Below are 15,597 nucleotides of genomic sequence, written 5' to 3'. Positions count from 1 at the left end.
GCCTCTTTATCCTTATATGGCATAAAGCCGCGCCTACTGTTATTATTTATACTGAGCTTAAATCACGCCCACAATCTTTTTAATATGGATTCGCCCGTGATAAAGCCACGCCCCTTTTCTCCTAATATGGATTTGCCTGCCTTGAAGCCACGCCCACAGATTTCCAATTATGGATTCCGACTAAAAAAGTCACGTGTTCGCCGTGTCACATGACCAGCGTCCAACATGGCGGACGAGGAACCGCTGCTGCCGCCGGGTGAGAGGCAAAAATGGGGAATAAAAATGGGATTAAAAAATGGGAATTCGGGATAAAAACCGGGATAAAAACTGGAATTAAAACCGGGATAAGGAGCCGGGAAGGGGATCGGGGCCGTAAAATGGGACGGGGACACAAAACCGACCCCAAAATCTCCCAAATTTTCCCCAAAATCGCTTAAAAACTTTTCCATTCCCCCTCAGACGAAGACTCCGCCCCTGCCCCTCCCTCCCCTCCCCCTCCGACCTCCTCCTGGCGAATCGGAGCCGCTTTTTGGTGAGTGCCCCTCCCCCAATTTAGACCACGCCCTCAAGCCCCTCCCAAATTTCCCGCCAAAACGGAGCCATTTATGGACACGCCCCCATTTAAGCTCCGCCCCTTTGGACAACACTTAGGTGTGACCACGCCCCTTTAAGCCACGCCCCCAGCCTCCCCAATTCAGATTATTTGGGACGCCCCACCCATTTAAGCACCGCCCCTTTTGACCACGCCCCTTTAAAACCCCTTTACCCCCCTTAAACCCCCCCCAAATTTCCCGCCAAAACCTCGCAAATTTGACCCCTCCCCCCGCCAAAACCACGCCCCTTTTTGGCGAACCACACCCAGGTGTGGCCACGCCCACCAGCATGGCCACGCCCCTCTAAGCCCCGCCCCTTTACAGGATTTTAGGGCTCTGTAACAACCTCCCTTACGTGGTGATGCTCAGCGCTGCCCGCGACCTGCTGGAGCCACGCCCCGTGAGTGGCCACGCCCCCTTTTGGGCCACACCCTCTTTGTGATGGCCACGCCCATTTTGGGAGGCCACGCCCCATTTCCTGATTGGCTGTTGGGGGATTTTTCCCGGATTTTTTAGGGGGAAGAGCAGCGGAATCGGAGCCGATACGACTGCGACCCCGTGGGGACCGGGGTGGGTGGAGCTTAAGGGGGCGGGGCTTAACTGGGCGGGGCCTAAATGGGAGGGGATTAAAGGGGAAATGGTTTAGGGGGTGGGGATTAGTGGGCGTGGCTTAAAGGGTGGGGTTTGAAGGGGTGGGGCTTAAATTGGAGAGGCTTAAAGGGGTGGGGCTTAAGTGGGAGAGGTTTAGGGGTGGGGCTTAAAGGGGTGGGGAATAAATGGGAGGGGCTTAAGGGGGTGGGGCTTAAATGGGTGGAGCTTAATGGGGCGGAGTTTAAATGGGTGGGGTTTAAGGTTTGGGGTGAAAGGGGCGGGGCCTAAATGGGTGGGGCTTAAAGGGGTGGGGTTCAAATGGGTGAGGTTTAAATGGGCTGGGCTGAAATGGAAGGGGCTTAAATGGGCGTGGCCTCAGTGGGTGGGGCTTAAATTGTTGGAGGGTTTTGGGGTGGGGCTTCAATGGGTGGGGTTTAAATGGGTGGAGCTTAAAGGGGCGGGGCTTAAATGGGTGGGGCTTAAACTGTGTGGTATAAATGGGAAGGACTTGAAGGGGAGGGGCTTAAATGGGAGGGGTTTGAGTGGGTGGGGCTTAAATGACAATGGCCTAAAATGGGTGGAGCCTAAATGGGCGGGGCTTAAATGGCAGTGGCCTAAAATGGGTGGAGCTTAAACTGTGTGGTATAAATGGGAAGGACTTGAAGGGGAGGGGCTTAAATGGGAGGGGATTAAATGGGTGGAGCTTAAAAGGGGTGGGGCTTAAATGGGAAGGACTTGAAGGGGTGGGGCTTAAATGGGAGGGGTTTAAATGGGTGGGGCTTAAAGGGGTGGGGTTTAAATGGGTGGGGCTTAAATGGGTGGGGCTTAAACTGTGGGGTATAAATGGGAAGGACTTGAAGGGGAGGGGCTTAAATGGGAGGGATTTGAATGTGTGGGGCTTGAATGGGTGGGGCTTAAACTGTGTGGTATAAATGGGAAGGAGGGGCTTAAATGGGAGGGGTTTAAATGGGTGGAGCTTAAAAGGGGTGGGGCTTAAATGGGAGGGGTTTGAATGGGTGGGGCTTAAAGGGGCGTGGCCTGTGTGGGCGTGGCTCCTCAGGCCGTCCTATTGGCCGACGTCGTCCCCGGGCTGGTGGTGAAGCTGCTGCTGCCCCTGGTGGGGCCCTACCTGCCCATCAGGTAAAAAGGGGCGGGGCTTAGAGGGGGCGGGGCTTAGAGGGGGCGGAGCTTAAATGGGCATGCCCAAATGGGCGGGGCTTAAAGGGGCGGGGCTTGAATTATTTTCATATAATTTTGGGGTGGAAAATTGGATTTTTAGAGGGGAAAATGGAGAATTTTGGCAGAAAAATGATTTTTTTCTACAAAAGGAAATTTTTTAGGGAAAAGGAATTTTTGTTTTTGTAAGAATAAGAAAGTTTTGAGGGAATAAAGTAAATTTTTATAAAAAAGGAATTTTTGGGGGAAGAATATTTTGGGGAATTTTTTGGGAAAAAAAGGGGAATTTTAGGGGGATAAAAGGGGAATTTTTGGTGGAAAAAACTGGAATTTTAAGGTGAAAAATTTGGATTTTTTGAGGGAAAAAGGGAAAATTTTTTGGGGGAAAAACCAGAATATTTTGAGATTAAAAAGGGAATTTTTGGGGGCTTAAAAAGGGAATTTTTTGGGAAAAAAAAACCAGAATAATTTGAGATTAAAAAATGAATTTTTGGGGATTTAAAAAGGGAATTTTTTGGGGGAAAAAAACAGAATATTTTGAGATTAAAAAGGGAATTTTTTAAGGGAAAAAACCAGAATATTTTGAGATTAAAGAGGGAATTTTTAGGGATTTAAAAAGTGAACTTTTTGAGGAAAAAACCAGAATATTTTGAGATTAAAAAGGGAATTATTTGAGGAAAAAAACCAGAATATTTTGAGATTAGAAAGGGAATTTTTGGGGGTTTAAAAAGAAAATTTTTGGGGGAAAAACCAGAATATTTTGAGATTAAAAAGGGAATTTTTTGGGAGAAAAAACCAGAATATTTTGAGATTAAAAAGTGAATTTTTAGGGTTTAAAAAGGGAATTTTGGGGGTTTAAAAAGGGAATTTTTGGGGGAAAAAAAACAGAATTTTTTTGAGAAAATAATGGAATTTAAGGGAAGAAATTTAATTTATTTGAGAAAATGAATTTTGGGTTAAAAAAGGGGATTTTTGGGGATTTAAAAAGGGAATTTTAGGGGGGAAAACCACAATATTTTGAGATTAAAAAGGGAATTTTTAGGGATTTAAAAAGGGAATTTTTTGGGGAAAAAACCAGAATATTTTGAGATGAAAAAGGGAATAATTGGGGATTTGAAAATGGAATTTTCTGGGGGAAAAAACCAGAATATTTTGAGAATAAAAAGGGAATTTTTTTGGGGGAAAAAAATAGAATATTTTGAGATGAAAAAGGGAATTTTTGGGGGTTTAAAAAGGGAATTTTTAGGGGTTTAAAAGGGAATTTTTGGGGAAAAAAACCCAAATTTTTTCCAGAAAATAATGGAATTTTAGGGAAGAAATTGAATTTATTTGAGGCAATGAATTTTGGGTTTAAAAAGGGAATTTTTGGGGGATTTAAAAAGGGAATTTTAGGGGGGAAAACCACAATATTTTGAGATTAAAAAGGGAATTTTTTGAGGGAAAAAAACCAGAATATTTTGAGATGAAAAAGTGAATTTTTGGGGGTTTAAAAAGGGAATTTTTTTGGGGGAAAAAAACCGAATTTTTTTCAGAAAACAAGGGAATTTAAGGGAAGAAATTTGATTTATTTGAGGCAATGAATTTTGGGTTTAAAAAGGGAATTTTTTGGGATTTAAAAAGGGAATTTTTGGGGAAAAAACCAGAATATTTTGAGATTAAAAAGGGAATTTTTTTGGGAAAAAAACAGAATATTTTGGGATTAAAAAGGGAATTTTTGGGGATTGAAAAGGGAATTTTTGGGGAAAAAAACCAGAATTTTTTTCTGAAATCAATGGAATTTGCGGGAAGAAATTTAATTTGTTTGAATAAATGAATTTTGGGTTAAAAAACTGAATTTTTGGGGATTTAAAAAGGGAATTTTTTTGGGGAAAAAAACCACAATATTTTGAGATTAAAAAGGGAATTTTTGGGGGTTTAAAAAGGGAATTTTGGGGGTTTAAAAAGGGAATTTTTGGGGGAAAAAAACCGAATTTTTTTCAGAAAATAATGGAATTTGAGGGAAGAAATTTAATTTATTTGAGGCAATGAATTTTGGGTTAAAAATTTGAATTTTTGGTGTTTTTTTCCCCCCAGATTTCGCGTGGTGGCCGTGGCTCTGTGCCTGTGGGGCAGCGTCAGCGCCGTGGCCGCGGCCAAAGGGACCCTGAGCGGCCTGGGGGGTGAGCGGGGTCACTCGGGGTCACCGGGGTCACTCGAGGTCACTGGGGTCACTTGGGGTCACTCAGGCATTTAGGGATGTTTTGGAAATTTTTGGGGTTTTTTTGAGATTTTTTGGATTTTTTCGTGATTTTTTTGAGGTTTTTTGGAGATTTTTTGGAGATTTTTTTAGAAATTTTTAAGGGAATTTTTGGAGATTTTTTGGGGGAATTTTTTTAGATTTTTGGAGATTTTTTGGACATTTTTTGGAGATTTTTTGGAGATTTTTTTGGGGGGACTTTAGAGATTTTTTGGAGATTTTTTTGGGGGGACTTTAGAGATTTTTTGGAAAATTTTGGGGGTTTTTTTGGGATTTTTTTTGAGATTTTTTGAGACTTTTTGGAGATTTTTTTGGGATTTTTTTGGGATTTTTGGGGTTTTTTGGGGGATTTTTGAGATTTTTTGGAGATTTTTTGGAGATTTTTTGGAAATTTTTGGGCGATTTTTGGAGATTTTTTGGAGATTTTTGGGGGGATTTTGAGATTTTTTGGAAAATTTTCAGAGGTTTTTTTTGAGATTTTTTTAAAATTTTTGGGAGGATTTTTGCAGATTTTTTGGAAATTTTTGGGGGGATTTTTGGAGATTTTTTGGAGATTTTTTTGGGGGATTTTTGAGATTTTTTGGAAAATTTTGAGGGGGATTTTTTGAGATTTTTTTATAAAATTTTTGGGAGATTTTTTGGAGATTTTTTGGAAGGTTTTTTGGAGATTTTTTTGCATATTTTTTGGAGATTTTTGGGAGGATTTTTGAAGATTTTTTCGGATTTTTTGGGGGGATTTTTGAGATTTTTTTGGAGGATTTTGGAGCTTTTTTTGGTGATTTTTGGGAGGATTTTTGCAGATTTTTTGGAGATTTTTTGGGGATTTTTGAGATTTTTTGGGGGGGATTTATTTGAGATTTTTGGGTTGGGGTCACTCAGGGTCACTGGGGTCACTCAGGGGTCACTCAGGGGTCACTCAGTCATTTAGGGACGTTTTGGAAATTTTTGGGGATTTTTTGGGATTTTTCCGGGGGATTTTTGAGATTTTTTTTTGAGATTTTTTTGAGATTTTTTTGGAGATTTTTTGGGAGGATTTTGGAGGTTTTTTAGAAGTTTTTTTGGGGGAATTTTTGAGATTTTTTTATAAAATTTTTGGGAAAATTTTTGAGATTGTTTGGAAGTTTTTATGGGATTTTTGCAGATTTTTTGGAGATTTTTTTGCAGATTTTTTGGAGATTTTTTAGGATTTTTTTGGAGATTTTTTTGGAGATTTTTTGGGGATTTTGGAGATTTTTTGGAGATTTTTTGGGGGATTTTTGAGATTTTTTGAAAATTTTTTGGGGGATTTTTGGAGATTTTTTTGGAGATTTTTTGGGATTTTTCTGGGGGATTTTGGAGATTTTTTGGGGATTTGTTGGGGGATTTTTTGAGATTTTTTGGAGATTTTTTGGGGAATTTTTGGATTTTTTTGGGATTTTTTGGGGGGATTTTTGGGATTTTTTGGGGGATTTTTGAGATTTTTTGGAGGTTTTTTGGAGGGGGATATTTTGGAGTTTTTTGGGCAATTTTTGGAGATTTTTTGGGAGGATTTTGAGATTTTTTTGAAATTTTTTGGGATTTTTTGGAGATTTTTTGAGGGAGATTTTTGAGATTTTTTGGGCGATTTTTGGACATTATTTTGAGGATTTTTGAGATTTTTTGGAGATTTTTTGGGACTTTTCTGGGGAGATTTTTGAGATTTTTTTGAGATTTTTAGGGGGATTTTTGAGACTTTTTTGGGGATTTTTGCGGATTTTTGGAGAGTTTTTGGAATCTTTTAGGGCCTTTGGGGGGAATTTTTTTTTGAGATTTTTAGCGATCTTTTGGAGGTTTCTTTTTGAGATTTTTGGAGAATTTTTTTGAGACTTTTTGGGGATTTTTCTGAGATTTTTAAAGATTTTTTTGGGATTTTTGAGGTTTCTTTTTGGAGATTTATTTGGTGATTATTTTGGAAATTTTTTGAGGAAATTTTTTCTGTTTTTTGAGATTTTTTTGGGACACTGGAGTTTTTTGGAGATTTTTTTGGGGGATTTTTTGGAATTTTTTAAAGTTTATTTTGAGATTTTTTGGGGGATTTTTTGAGTTGGGGTCACTCAGGGGTCACTCAGGGGTCAGAGGTCACTCAGGGGTCACTCAGGGGTCAGAGGTCACTCACCGTTCCCTCATTGGTCACTCAGGTGTGGCTCTGGGCAGCGCGGGGGCGGGGCTTGGTGAGGTCACATTCCTGACCTTGGCCTCCTCCTACCCAGGTAAGGGGGCGTGGCCTCACTTGAGTGGGCGTGGCCACACCTCTAGGCCACGCCCACCCGGGCCACGCCCCAAAATGGGGGGAGGGACCAAAAAAACCCCAAAAATTTGAGGCAAAATTGCCCAAATTTGGTCAAAATCAGCCAAAATTTGAATGGGGGTGGGGCTGAGTGGGCGTGGCTTATGGTGGGTGGGCGTGGCCACATAAAAAGTGGGTGGGGCTTTAAAATGGGGTCAAAATTCTATAAAATTTATTCAAAATTTGGGGCAAAATTGACCAAATTTGGTCAAAATCAGCCAAAATTTGAATGGGGGTAGGGCTGAGTGGGCGGGGCTCATTGTGGGTGGGCGTGGCCACATAAAAAGTGGGCGGGGCTTTAAAATAGGGATAAAATTCCATAAAATTGATTCAAAATTACCAAAATTTGGGGCAAAATTGCCCAAATTTGCTCAAAATCAGCCAAAATTTAAATAAGGGTAGGGCCGAGTGGGCGTGGCTTATGGTGGGTGGGCGTGGCCACATCAAAAGTGGGTGGGGCTTTAAAATGGGATTAAAATTCCATAAAATTGATTCAAAATTACCAAAATTTAGGGCAAAATTGCCCAAATTTGCTCAAAATCAGCCAAAATTTAAATAAGGGTAGGGCTGAGTGGGCGGGGCTTATGGTGGGTGGGCGTGGCCACATCAAAAGTGGGCGGGGCTTTAAAATAGGGTTAAAATTCCATAGAATTTATTCAAAATTACCAAAATTTGGGGCAAAATTGCCCAAATTTGGTCAAAATCAGCCAAAATTTAAATAAGGGTAGGGCTGAGTGGGCGTGGCTTATTGTGGGTGGGCGTGGCCACATAAAAAGTGGGCGGGGCTTTAAAATGGGGTTAAAATTCTATAGAATTGATTCAAAATTATCAAAATTTGGGGCAAAATTGACCAAATTTGCTCAAAATCAGCCAAAATTTAAATGAGTTTAGGCTGAGTGGGCGGGGCTTAATGTGGGTGGGCGTGGCCAAATGAAAAGTGGGCGGGGCTTTAAAATAGGGTTAAAATTCCCAAAATTTTGGGGCAAAATTGGCCAAAATTGATCAAAATCAGCCAAAATTTAAATAAGGGTAGGGCTGAGTGGGCGGGGCTTATGGTGGGTGGGCGTGGCCAAATAAAAAGTGGGCGTGGCTTAAAAATTTGTGCAAAGAATCGCCAAAGTTTGGATCCAAATTTGGTCAAATTTGGTCAAAATTGGGTCAAAATTTGCATTGGGGGCGGGGCCAAGTGTGTGGAAAAAAAAATGAAGGGGCGTGGTCAAATAAAAAGTGGGCGTGGCTTAAAATTTGTGCAAAGAATCACCAAAATTTGGAACCAAATTTGGGCAAAATAATCAAAATTTGCATTGGGGGCGGGGCCAAGTTGGTGGAAATAAATGAAGGGGCGTGGTCAAATAAAAAGTGGGCGTGGCTTAAAAATTGAGTTTAAAATCACAAAAATTTGGTCAAAAATCACCAAAATTTGGTCCAAAAATGGGGAAAAAAATGAATTTTGAAAGTGGGCGTGGCCATTCTAATTTGACTCCTCCCCCAGCAGCTCCGGGCTCTCCCATTGGTCGTCGGGGACGGGCGCGGCCGGAGTGGGCGGGGCTTTGGGGTTTTGGGGTTTGAGGGCGTGGCTGCCCCTCCCCCACGCGCTGCTGCCCTTCCTGGCCCTGCCCCCATTGATGCTGCTCAGGTGAGAACCAAAATTTGGAATTTTTACCCCAAAAATTTTGAAATTTTTACCCCAAAATTCAATTTTTCACCCCAAAATTCCAATATTATATTATCCCAAATTTTAGCCCCAATATTCCTTTGCTTTAATCCAATATCCCCAAATTTTAAACCTCAAAATTCCCAAATTTCAGCCCCAAAATCCCCAATTTTTTAAAGCGATTTCCCCAAATTTTTAACACAAAAATTGCCAAAATTTTTATCCCCAATTTTTACTCTAAAATCCCCAAATTTTGTATCCAGTTTCCCAAATTTTAGCCCCAAAATCCCAGAATTTTTAATCCCAAAGTCGTCGCATTTTAAACCCAAATTTCAACCCCAATATCTCAAATTTTTCACCCAATTTTCCCAATTTTTAACTTCTAATTTTTACTCCAAAATTCCCAAATATTAACCCCGAAATTCCTTTTTTTTTTTATTTCACAGTCCCCAAATTTTAACTCAAAAATCACCGAATTTCAACCCAAAAATTCCCAAATTCCGACCCCAAAATCCCCATGTTTAAATTACAAAATTCCCAAACTTCAAACCCACAAAATCCAGAATTTTAACCCCAAAATTCCCAATTTTTAACTGAAAAATCCCCAGTTAGTTAATCTGAAAATTCCCAGATTTTTAACTCAAAAACTGCAGGTTTTAATCCTTAATTTTCAAAACTTTGAACTACAAAATTCAAAATTCCAATATTAAAACTCCAAATTTTAACGCAAAAATTCGCAAATGTTTGGCCCCAAATTTCAACCCCCAAATCCCCAATCCCTAAATTTTAACCCCAAATTTCCCAGTTCTTTACTCCAAAATTTCCCAGTTTTTAACCCCAAAATTCCCAAATTTTTAGCCCCAAAATCCCCGATTTTTCAACCAATTTCCCCAATGTTTTCCCCCAAAATTCCAAATTTTTACCCCAAATTTCAACCCCAAATTTCCCCATTTTTTACCCCAATTTTCCCTCCAACCCCCATAGTGGGGGCGTGGCCTCCCTTGGCCCCTCCCCCTAATTTGAATAATTAAAAATTTTTAATTTTCCTTTTTTTTTCCTCAGTTTTTTCTTCCTGCTGGGCCCGGCCCCTCCCCCCAGGCCAGACCCGCCCCTCCCCCACCCTGACGAAGGGGGCGGGGCCAGAGAGGAGAAATGGGGCGTGGCCAAGGTGAGAAAGGGGCGGGGCTTAAAGGGGAAGGGGTTTCAAGGGGAGGGGCTTAAATGGGAATTTTTTTGGCACTTTTGGACATTTTGGTTTTAAAATTTGCAAATTTTGGTTTTAAAATTTGCAAATTTATGAAGAATTTTGTCAATTTTGGGGTAAAAAATCAGAATTTAAGGGGGAAATTTTGGGAATTTTTGGGGTTAAAATTTGAAATTTTTTGGGTTAAAATTTGGTAATTTTGTGGCTAAAAATTGTGATTTTTTTGTTCAAAAATTAGGAATTTTGGGGTTAAAATTTTAAAATTTTGAGGGGAAAAATTGGGATTTGGATATTAAAATTTGGGAATTTTGGGTTAGAAATGTGGGAATTTTTTTGGGTTAAAAATTGGAGAATTTGAAGTTAGAAATTCCGAATTTGAGAGATTAAAAATTGGCAATTTTGGGCAAGAATTTGGGAATTTTGGCTTAGGAATTTCGTAGAAAAACAAATACAAACTTTGGGATTAAAAATTGGGGATTGTTTGGTTAAAATTTAAGAGTTTTGGTGTTAAAAAGGGAAATTTTAGAGCTCAAAAATCTGGCACATTGAGGAAAATAATTTGGGAATTTGGGGTCAAAATTTGGGAATTTTTGGGTTCAAAAATTGGAATTTTTTGGGTCAAGATTTGAGGAATTTTGGGTTTAAAATTGGCAAATTTTGCGTTAAAAATTGAGAATTTGGGGATTAAAAATTGGGGAATTTTGGTGTAAAATTGGGAATTTTATGGGGAAAATCGTGAGGTTTTAAAATGGGGCGTGGCTGAAGGGAGGGGGTGGGGCTTATGGCCACAAAGGGGCATGGCCTAACTAAGCCCCGCCCCCTTTCAGGCCGCTTTCTGCCAGGGGGCGCCTCTGGCCCTCGTTTACTTCGCCGAATACTTCGTTAACCAGGGGCTGGTGAGGGGGCGGGGCCTAAGTGATGAGTGGGAGGGGCTTAAAGAGGTGGGGGAGGGGTTAGAAGGAAGAGGGAGGGGTCTAGATTTGTGGGGGCGGGTCTAAAAGGCAAAGGAAGGGTCTCAAAATGGTGGATTTGGGGTTGGGTGGGATTCAAAATGGCGGATTTGGGGTTGGATGGGATTCAAAATGGCGGATTTGGCGTGAGGGGCTGGTGAGGGGGCGGGGCTAAATGGAGAGGGGGCGGGACTTAAATTATGTGGGGGAGGGGCTTAGAGAGGTCAGGGAGGGGTTTGAAGGAAGGGGAGGAGCTTAAAGTTGTGGGGGCGGGGCTTAAAGGGTAAGGGAAGGGTCTCAAAATGGCGGATTTGGGGCTGGAAGGGATTCAAAATGGCGGATTTTGTGTGAGGGGCTGGTGAGGGGGCGGGGCTAAATGGGGAGGGGGTGGGGCCTAAATGATGTGTGGGAGGGGCTTGAAGAGGTGGGGGAGGGGTTTGACGGAAGGGGGAGGGGCCTAAATGTGTGGGGGCGGGGCCTAAAAGGCAAGGGAAGCGTCTCAAAATGGCAGATTTGGGGTTGGAAAGGATTCAAAATGGCGGATTTTGTGTGAGGGGCTGGTGAGGGGGCGGGGCTAAATGGGGAGGGGGTGGGGCTTAGAGAGGTCAGGAAGGGTTTGAAGGAAGGGGAGGGGCTTAAAGTTTTGGGGCGGGGCTTAAAGGGGTAAGGGAAGGTTCTCAAAATGGCGGATTTGGGGTTGGGTGGGATTCAAAATGGCGGATTTAGCGTGAGGGGCTGGTGAGGGGGCGGGGCCAAATGAAGAGGGGGCGGGGCCTAAATGATGAGAGGGAGGGGCTTAAAGAGATGTGGGAGGGGTCTCAAGGAAGGGGGAGGGGCCTAATATTGTGGGGACGGGGCCTAAAAGGCAAATGAAGGGTCTCAAAATGGCGGATTTGGGGTTGGGTGGGATTCAAAATGGCGGATTTGGGGTTGGGTGGGATTCAAAATGGCGGACTTGGCGTGATGGGCTGGTGAGGGGGCTGGGTTAAATGAAGAGGGGGCGGGGCCTAAATGATGAGGGAGGGGCTTGAAGAGGTGGGGGAGGGGTTTCAAAGAAGGAGGAGGGGCTAAAATTTTGTGGGGCGGGGCTTAAAGGGGTAAGGGAAGGGCCTACAAATGGTGGATTTGGGTTGGGTGGGATTCAAAATGGCGGATTTGGCGTGAGGGGTGGGGCTAAATGGGGTCAGGGCGGGGCTTAAAGGGTGTGGGCGGAGTTTAAAGGGGTGGCAGCTTGAAGGGGCGGGGCTTAAAGTTGTGTGGGCGGGGCTTAAAGGGGTAAGGGAAGGGTCTCAAAATGGCGGATTGTGGTGGGGGCGGGGCCTAAAGGGGTGGGGGAGGGGCTAAATTGGCAGAATTGCTTTGGGGGCGGGGCTTAAATTGAAATTGTGGGTGTGGGAGGGGCTTATTGAGCTGGGGGAGGGGCCAGCGCTGTTTGGCCCCGCCCCCATCTTTGGCCCCGCCCCCTTTTTCAGATGGAGCTGCTCTACTTCCCGTCCTCGCCCCTCCCCCACAGCGCCCAGTACCGAACGTGAGTTTTATTTTATTTTATTTTATTTTATTTTTATATTTATATTTATATTTATTTTTATTTATTTTATATTTATTTTTATTTATTTTTTATTTATATATTTATTATATTTTATTTTTTATATTTATTTTATTTATATATTTATTTTTATTTTATATTTTATTTTATTTTTTATTTTATTTTATTTATTTTATTTATTCTATTTATTTTATTTATTTTATCCCAAATTCTTACCCCGAAATTCCGAAAAATTTTAACCCCAACGTTCCTTAATTTGGGGTCGTAATTTTAATTATATAATTAAAACATAAATTAAAAATAAAATAAAATAAAAAATAAAATAAAAATATATAATTTTGTTATAATTTAATAACAAAAGCTCCAAAATCTTACCCCCAAAAATTCCAGTTTTGTATCCAAAATCCCAAATTTTTAGCCCCCAAAATTCCAAAAATTTTAAACCCCCAAAATTTCCCAAATTTAATTCTGAATTTTCCACATTTTATCCACAAAAATTCCAAATGTTTGTATCCCAAAAATGCCAAATTTTTATCCAAGAATTCCCAGTTTTCAGCCCACAAAATTTCCAATTTCAACCCCAAAACTTCCCAATTTTCAGTCCCAAAAATTTCCTGATTTAAGCCCAAAACTTCCAAATTTGGATCCTGAAAATTCCAATGTCAAGCCAAAAAATTCCCGATTTTTAACCCCAAAAATTCCCAAGTTTCATCCCTGAAAATTCTCCGTTTTTAACCCCAAAATTTCCCAATTTTCAACCCCAAAAATTCCTCTTTAAACCCCCAAAATCCCCATATATTAATCCCAAAAAATCCCAATTTTTACCCCAAGTTTCCTAAATTGTATCCCCAAAAACCCCCAATTTTAAATCCCAAAATTCCCAATCTTCAAGCCCAAAATTCCCAATTTTTAACCCCAAAAATTCCTCTTTGAAACCCCCAAAATCCCCATAGATTAATCCCAAAAATTCCCAATTTTAACCCCAAGTTTCCCAGATTTTAACCCCAAAACCCCAATGTTCAACCCCAAAATTCCCAATTTTTACCCCAAAATTTCCCAATCTCCAACCTCAAAAATTCCCAGTTTTAACCCCAAAAAATCCCAATTTTTACCCCAGAATTTCCCATATTTTAACCCCAAAAATCCCAATTTTTACCCCAAAAATTCCCAAATTTTAACCCCCAAACCCCCCAATCTCCAACCCCAAAATTCCCAATTTTTAACCCCAAAATTTCCCAATCTCCAACCTCAAAAATTCCCAATTTTAACCCCAAAAATCCCAATTTTTACCCCAAAAATCCCAAATTTTAACCCCAAAAATTCGCATTTAATTTCCAAAATCCCCATATATTCATCCCAAAAAATCCCAATTTTTAAGCCCAAGTTTCCCAATTTTTAACCCCAAAAATTCCTCTTTAAACCCCCAAAATCCCCATATATCAATCCCCAAAAAATTCCCAATTTTTACCCCAAAAAATCCCCAATTTTTAACCGCAAAAAATCCCAATTTTTACCCCAAAATTCCCCAATTTTTCACCCCAAAATTTCCCGTTTTTAACCCCAAATTTCCCAATTTTTAACCCCAAAAATCCCAATTTTTACCCGAAAATCCCAAATTTTAACCCCAAACCCTCAATATCCAACCCCAAAATTCCCAAATTTTAACCCCAAAATTTCCCAATCTCCAACCCCAAAATTCCCAATTTTTAACCCCAAAAATTCCTCTTTAAACCCCCAAAATCCCCATATATTAATCCCAAAAAATCCCAATTTTTAACCCCAAAAATCCCCAAATTTTAACGCCAAAATTCCCGATTTTTAACCCCAAAATTTCCCAATCTCCAACCTCAAAAATTCCCAATTTTAACCCCAAAATTCCCAATTTTTAACTCCCCAAAATCCCCATATATTAATCCCAAAAAATCCCAATTTTTACCCCAAAAATTCCCAAATTTCATCCCTGAAAATTCTCAGTTTTTATCCCCAAAATCCCCAAATTTTAACCCCAAAATTTCCCAATCTCCAACCCCAAAAATCCCCAATTTTTAACCCCGTTTCCCAAATTTTATCCCCAAAATCCCAAATTTTAACCCCCAAAACCCCCAATCTTCAACCCCAAAATTCCCAATTTTTAACCCCAAAATCCCCAAATTTTAACCCCAAAAATTCCTCTTTAAACCCCCAAAATCCCCATATATCAATCCCAAAAAATCCCAATTTTTACCCCAAAATTTCCCAAATTTTAACCCCAAAAATCCCCAATTTTTAACCCCAAGATTCCCAAATTTTATCCCAAAAATCCCCAAATTTTAACCACCAAACTCCGAAATTTTAAACACAGAATTTCCCAATCTTAACCCCAAAATCTCCAATTTCCATCGCAAAAATTTGCATTTAAACCCCCAAAACTCCCAATCTCCAACCCCAAAAATTCCCAATTTTTACCCCAAAAAATCCCAATTTTTAACCCCAAAAATTCCTCTTTAAACCCCCAAAATCCCCATATATTAATCCCAAAAAATCCCAATTTTTACCCCAAAAATCCCCAAATTTTTATCCCAAAATTTCCGAATTTTTAACCCCCAAAATCCCCAATTTTAACCCCAAAAATCCCCAAATTTTAACCCCAAACCCCCCAATCTTCAACCCCAAAATTCCCAATTTTTAACCCCAAAATTCCCAAATTTTTCACCCCAAAATCCCCATATATTAATCCCAAAAAATCTGAATTTTTACCCCAAAAATCCCAATTTTTACCCCAAAATCCCCAAATTTTTCACCCCCAAATTCCCAATTTTTCACCCCAAAATGTGCATTTTTAACCCCTTCCCTGCCAGGCTGCAGCTGCTGTACCAGGCCGGCGTCTTCGCCTCGCGCTCGTCCCTGCGCTGCCTCCGCCTGCGGCGCCTCTGGGGGCTGGCGCTGGCACAGGTGGGACCCATAGATCTGACCCATAGATCTGATCCTGACCCATAGATCTGTGACCCATAGATCTGTGACCCATAGATCCTAAATGTGCCCCATAGATCCCTCTGGGGGCTGGCGATGGCACAGGTGGGACCCACGGATCCCTGACCCATAGATCTGATCCTGCCCCATAGATTCCTGACCCATAGATCATCCCTGGCCCCATAGATCCTAAATGTGCCCCATAGATCCCAAATCTGCCCCATAGATCTGAGTCTGACCCATAGATCCTAAATGTGCCCCATAGATCCCTCAGTGCCCCATAGATCCCAATTCTGCCCCATAGATCCCAATCCTGCCCCATAGATCCTAAATGTGACCCACGGATCTAATCCTGCCCCATAGATTCTGATCCTGCCCCATAGATCTGATCCT

The 15,597-nt window shown here is 41.2% G+C and overlaps 1 protein-coding gene across 1 annotated transcript; it reads left to right on the top strand.

The window, feature by feature from the left end:
• Nucleotides 1-425: 425 nt before the first annotated feature.
• Nucleotides 426-15,186, top strand: LOC135441798 (battenin-like; the record flags this gene model as incomplete). The annotated part of the gene is made up of 11 exons (XM_064701348.1): nucleotides 426-532; nucleotides 918-993; nucleotides 1,110-1,163; nucleotides 2,245-2,324; nucleotides 4,434-4,519; nucleotides 6,753-6,822; nucleotides 8,394-8,537; nucleotides 9,618-9,723; nucleotides 10,587-10,655; nucleotides 12,182-12,237; nucleotides 15,093-15,186. Coding segments are annotated over exons 2-11 (798 nt in total), but the record flags the coding sequence as incomplete, so codon positions are not given.
• Nucleotides 15,187-15,597: the final 411 nt, after the last annotated feature.

Source organism: Zonotrichia leucophrys, unplaced genomic scaffold (genome assembly GCF_028769735.1).
Source record: "Zonotrichia leucophrys gambelii isolate GWCS_2022_RI unplaced genomic scaffold, RI_Zleu_2.0 Scaffold_540_34498, whole genome shotgun sequence".
Classification (NCBI taxonomy): Eukaryota; Metazoa; Chordata; class Aves; order Passeriformes; family Passerellidae; genus Zonotrichia; species Zonotrichia leucophrys.
The sequence above is the reverse complement of the archived record's forward strand: the minus strand, read 5'-3'. Positions and strand labels throughout refer to the sequence as shown.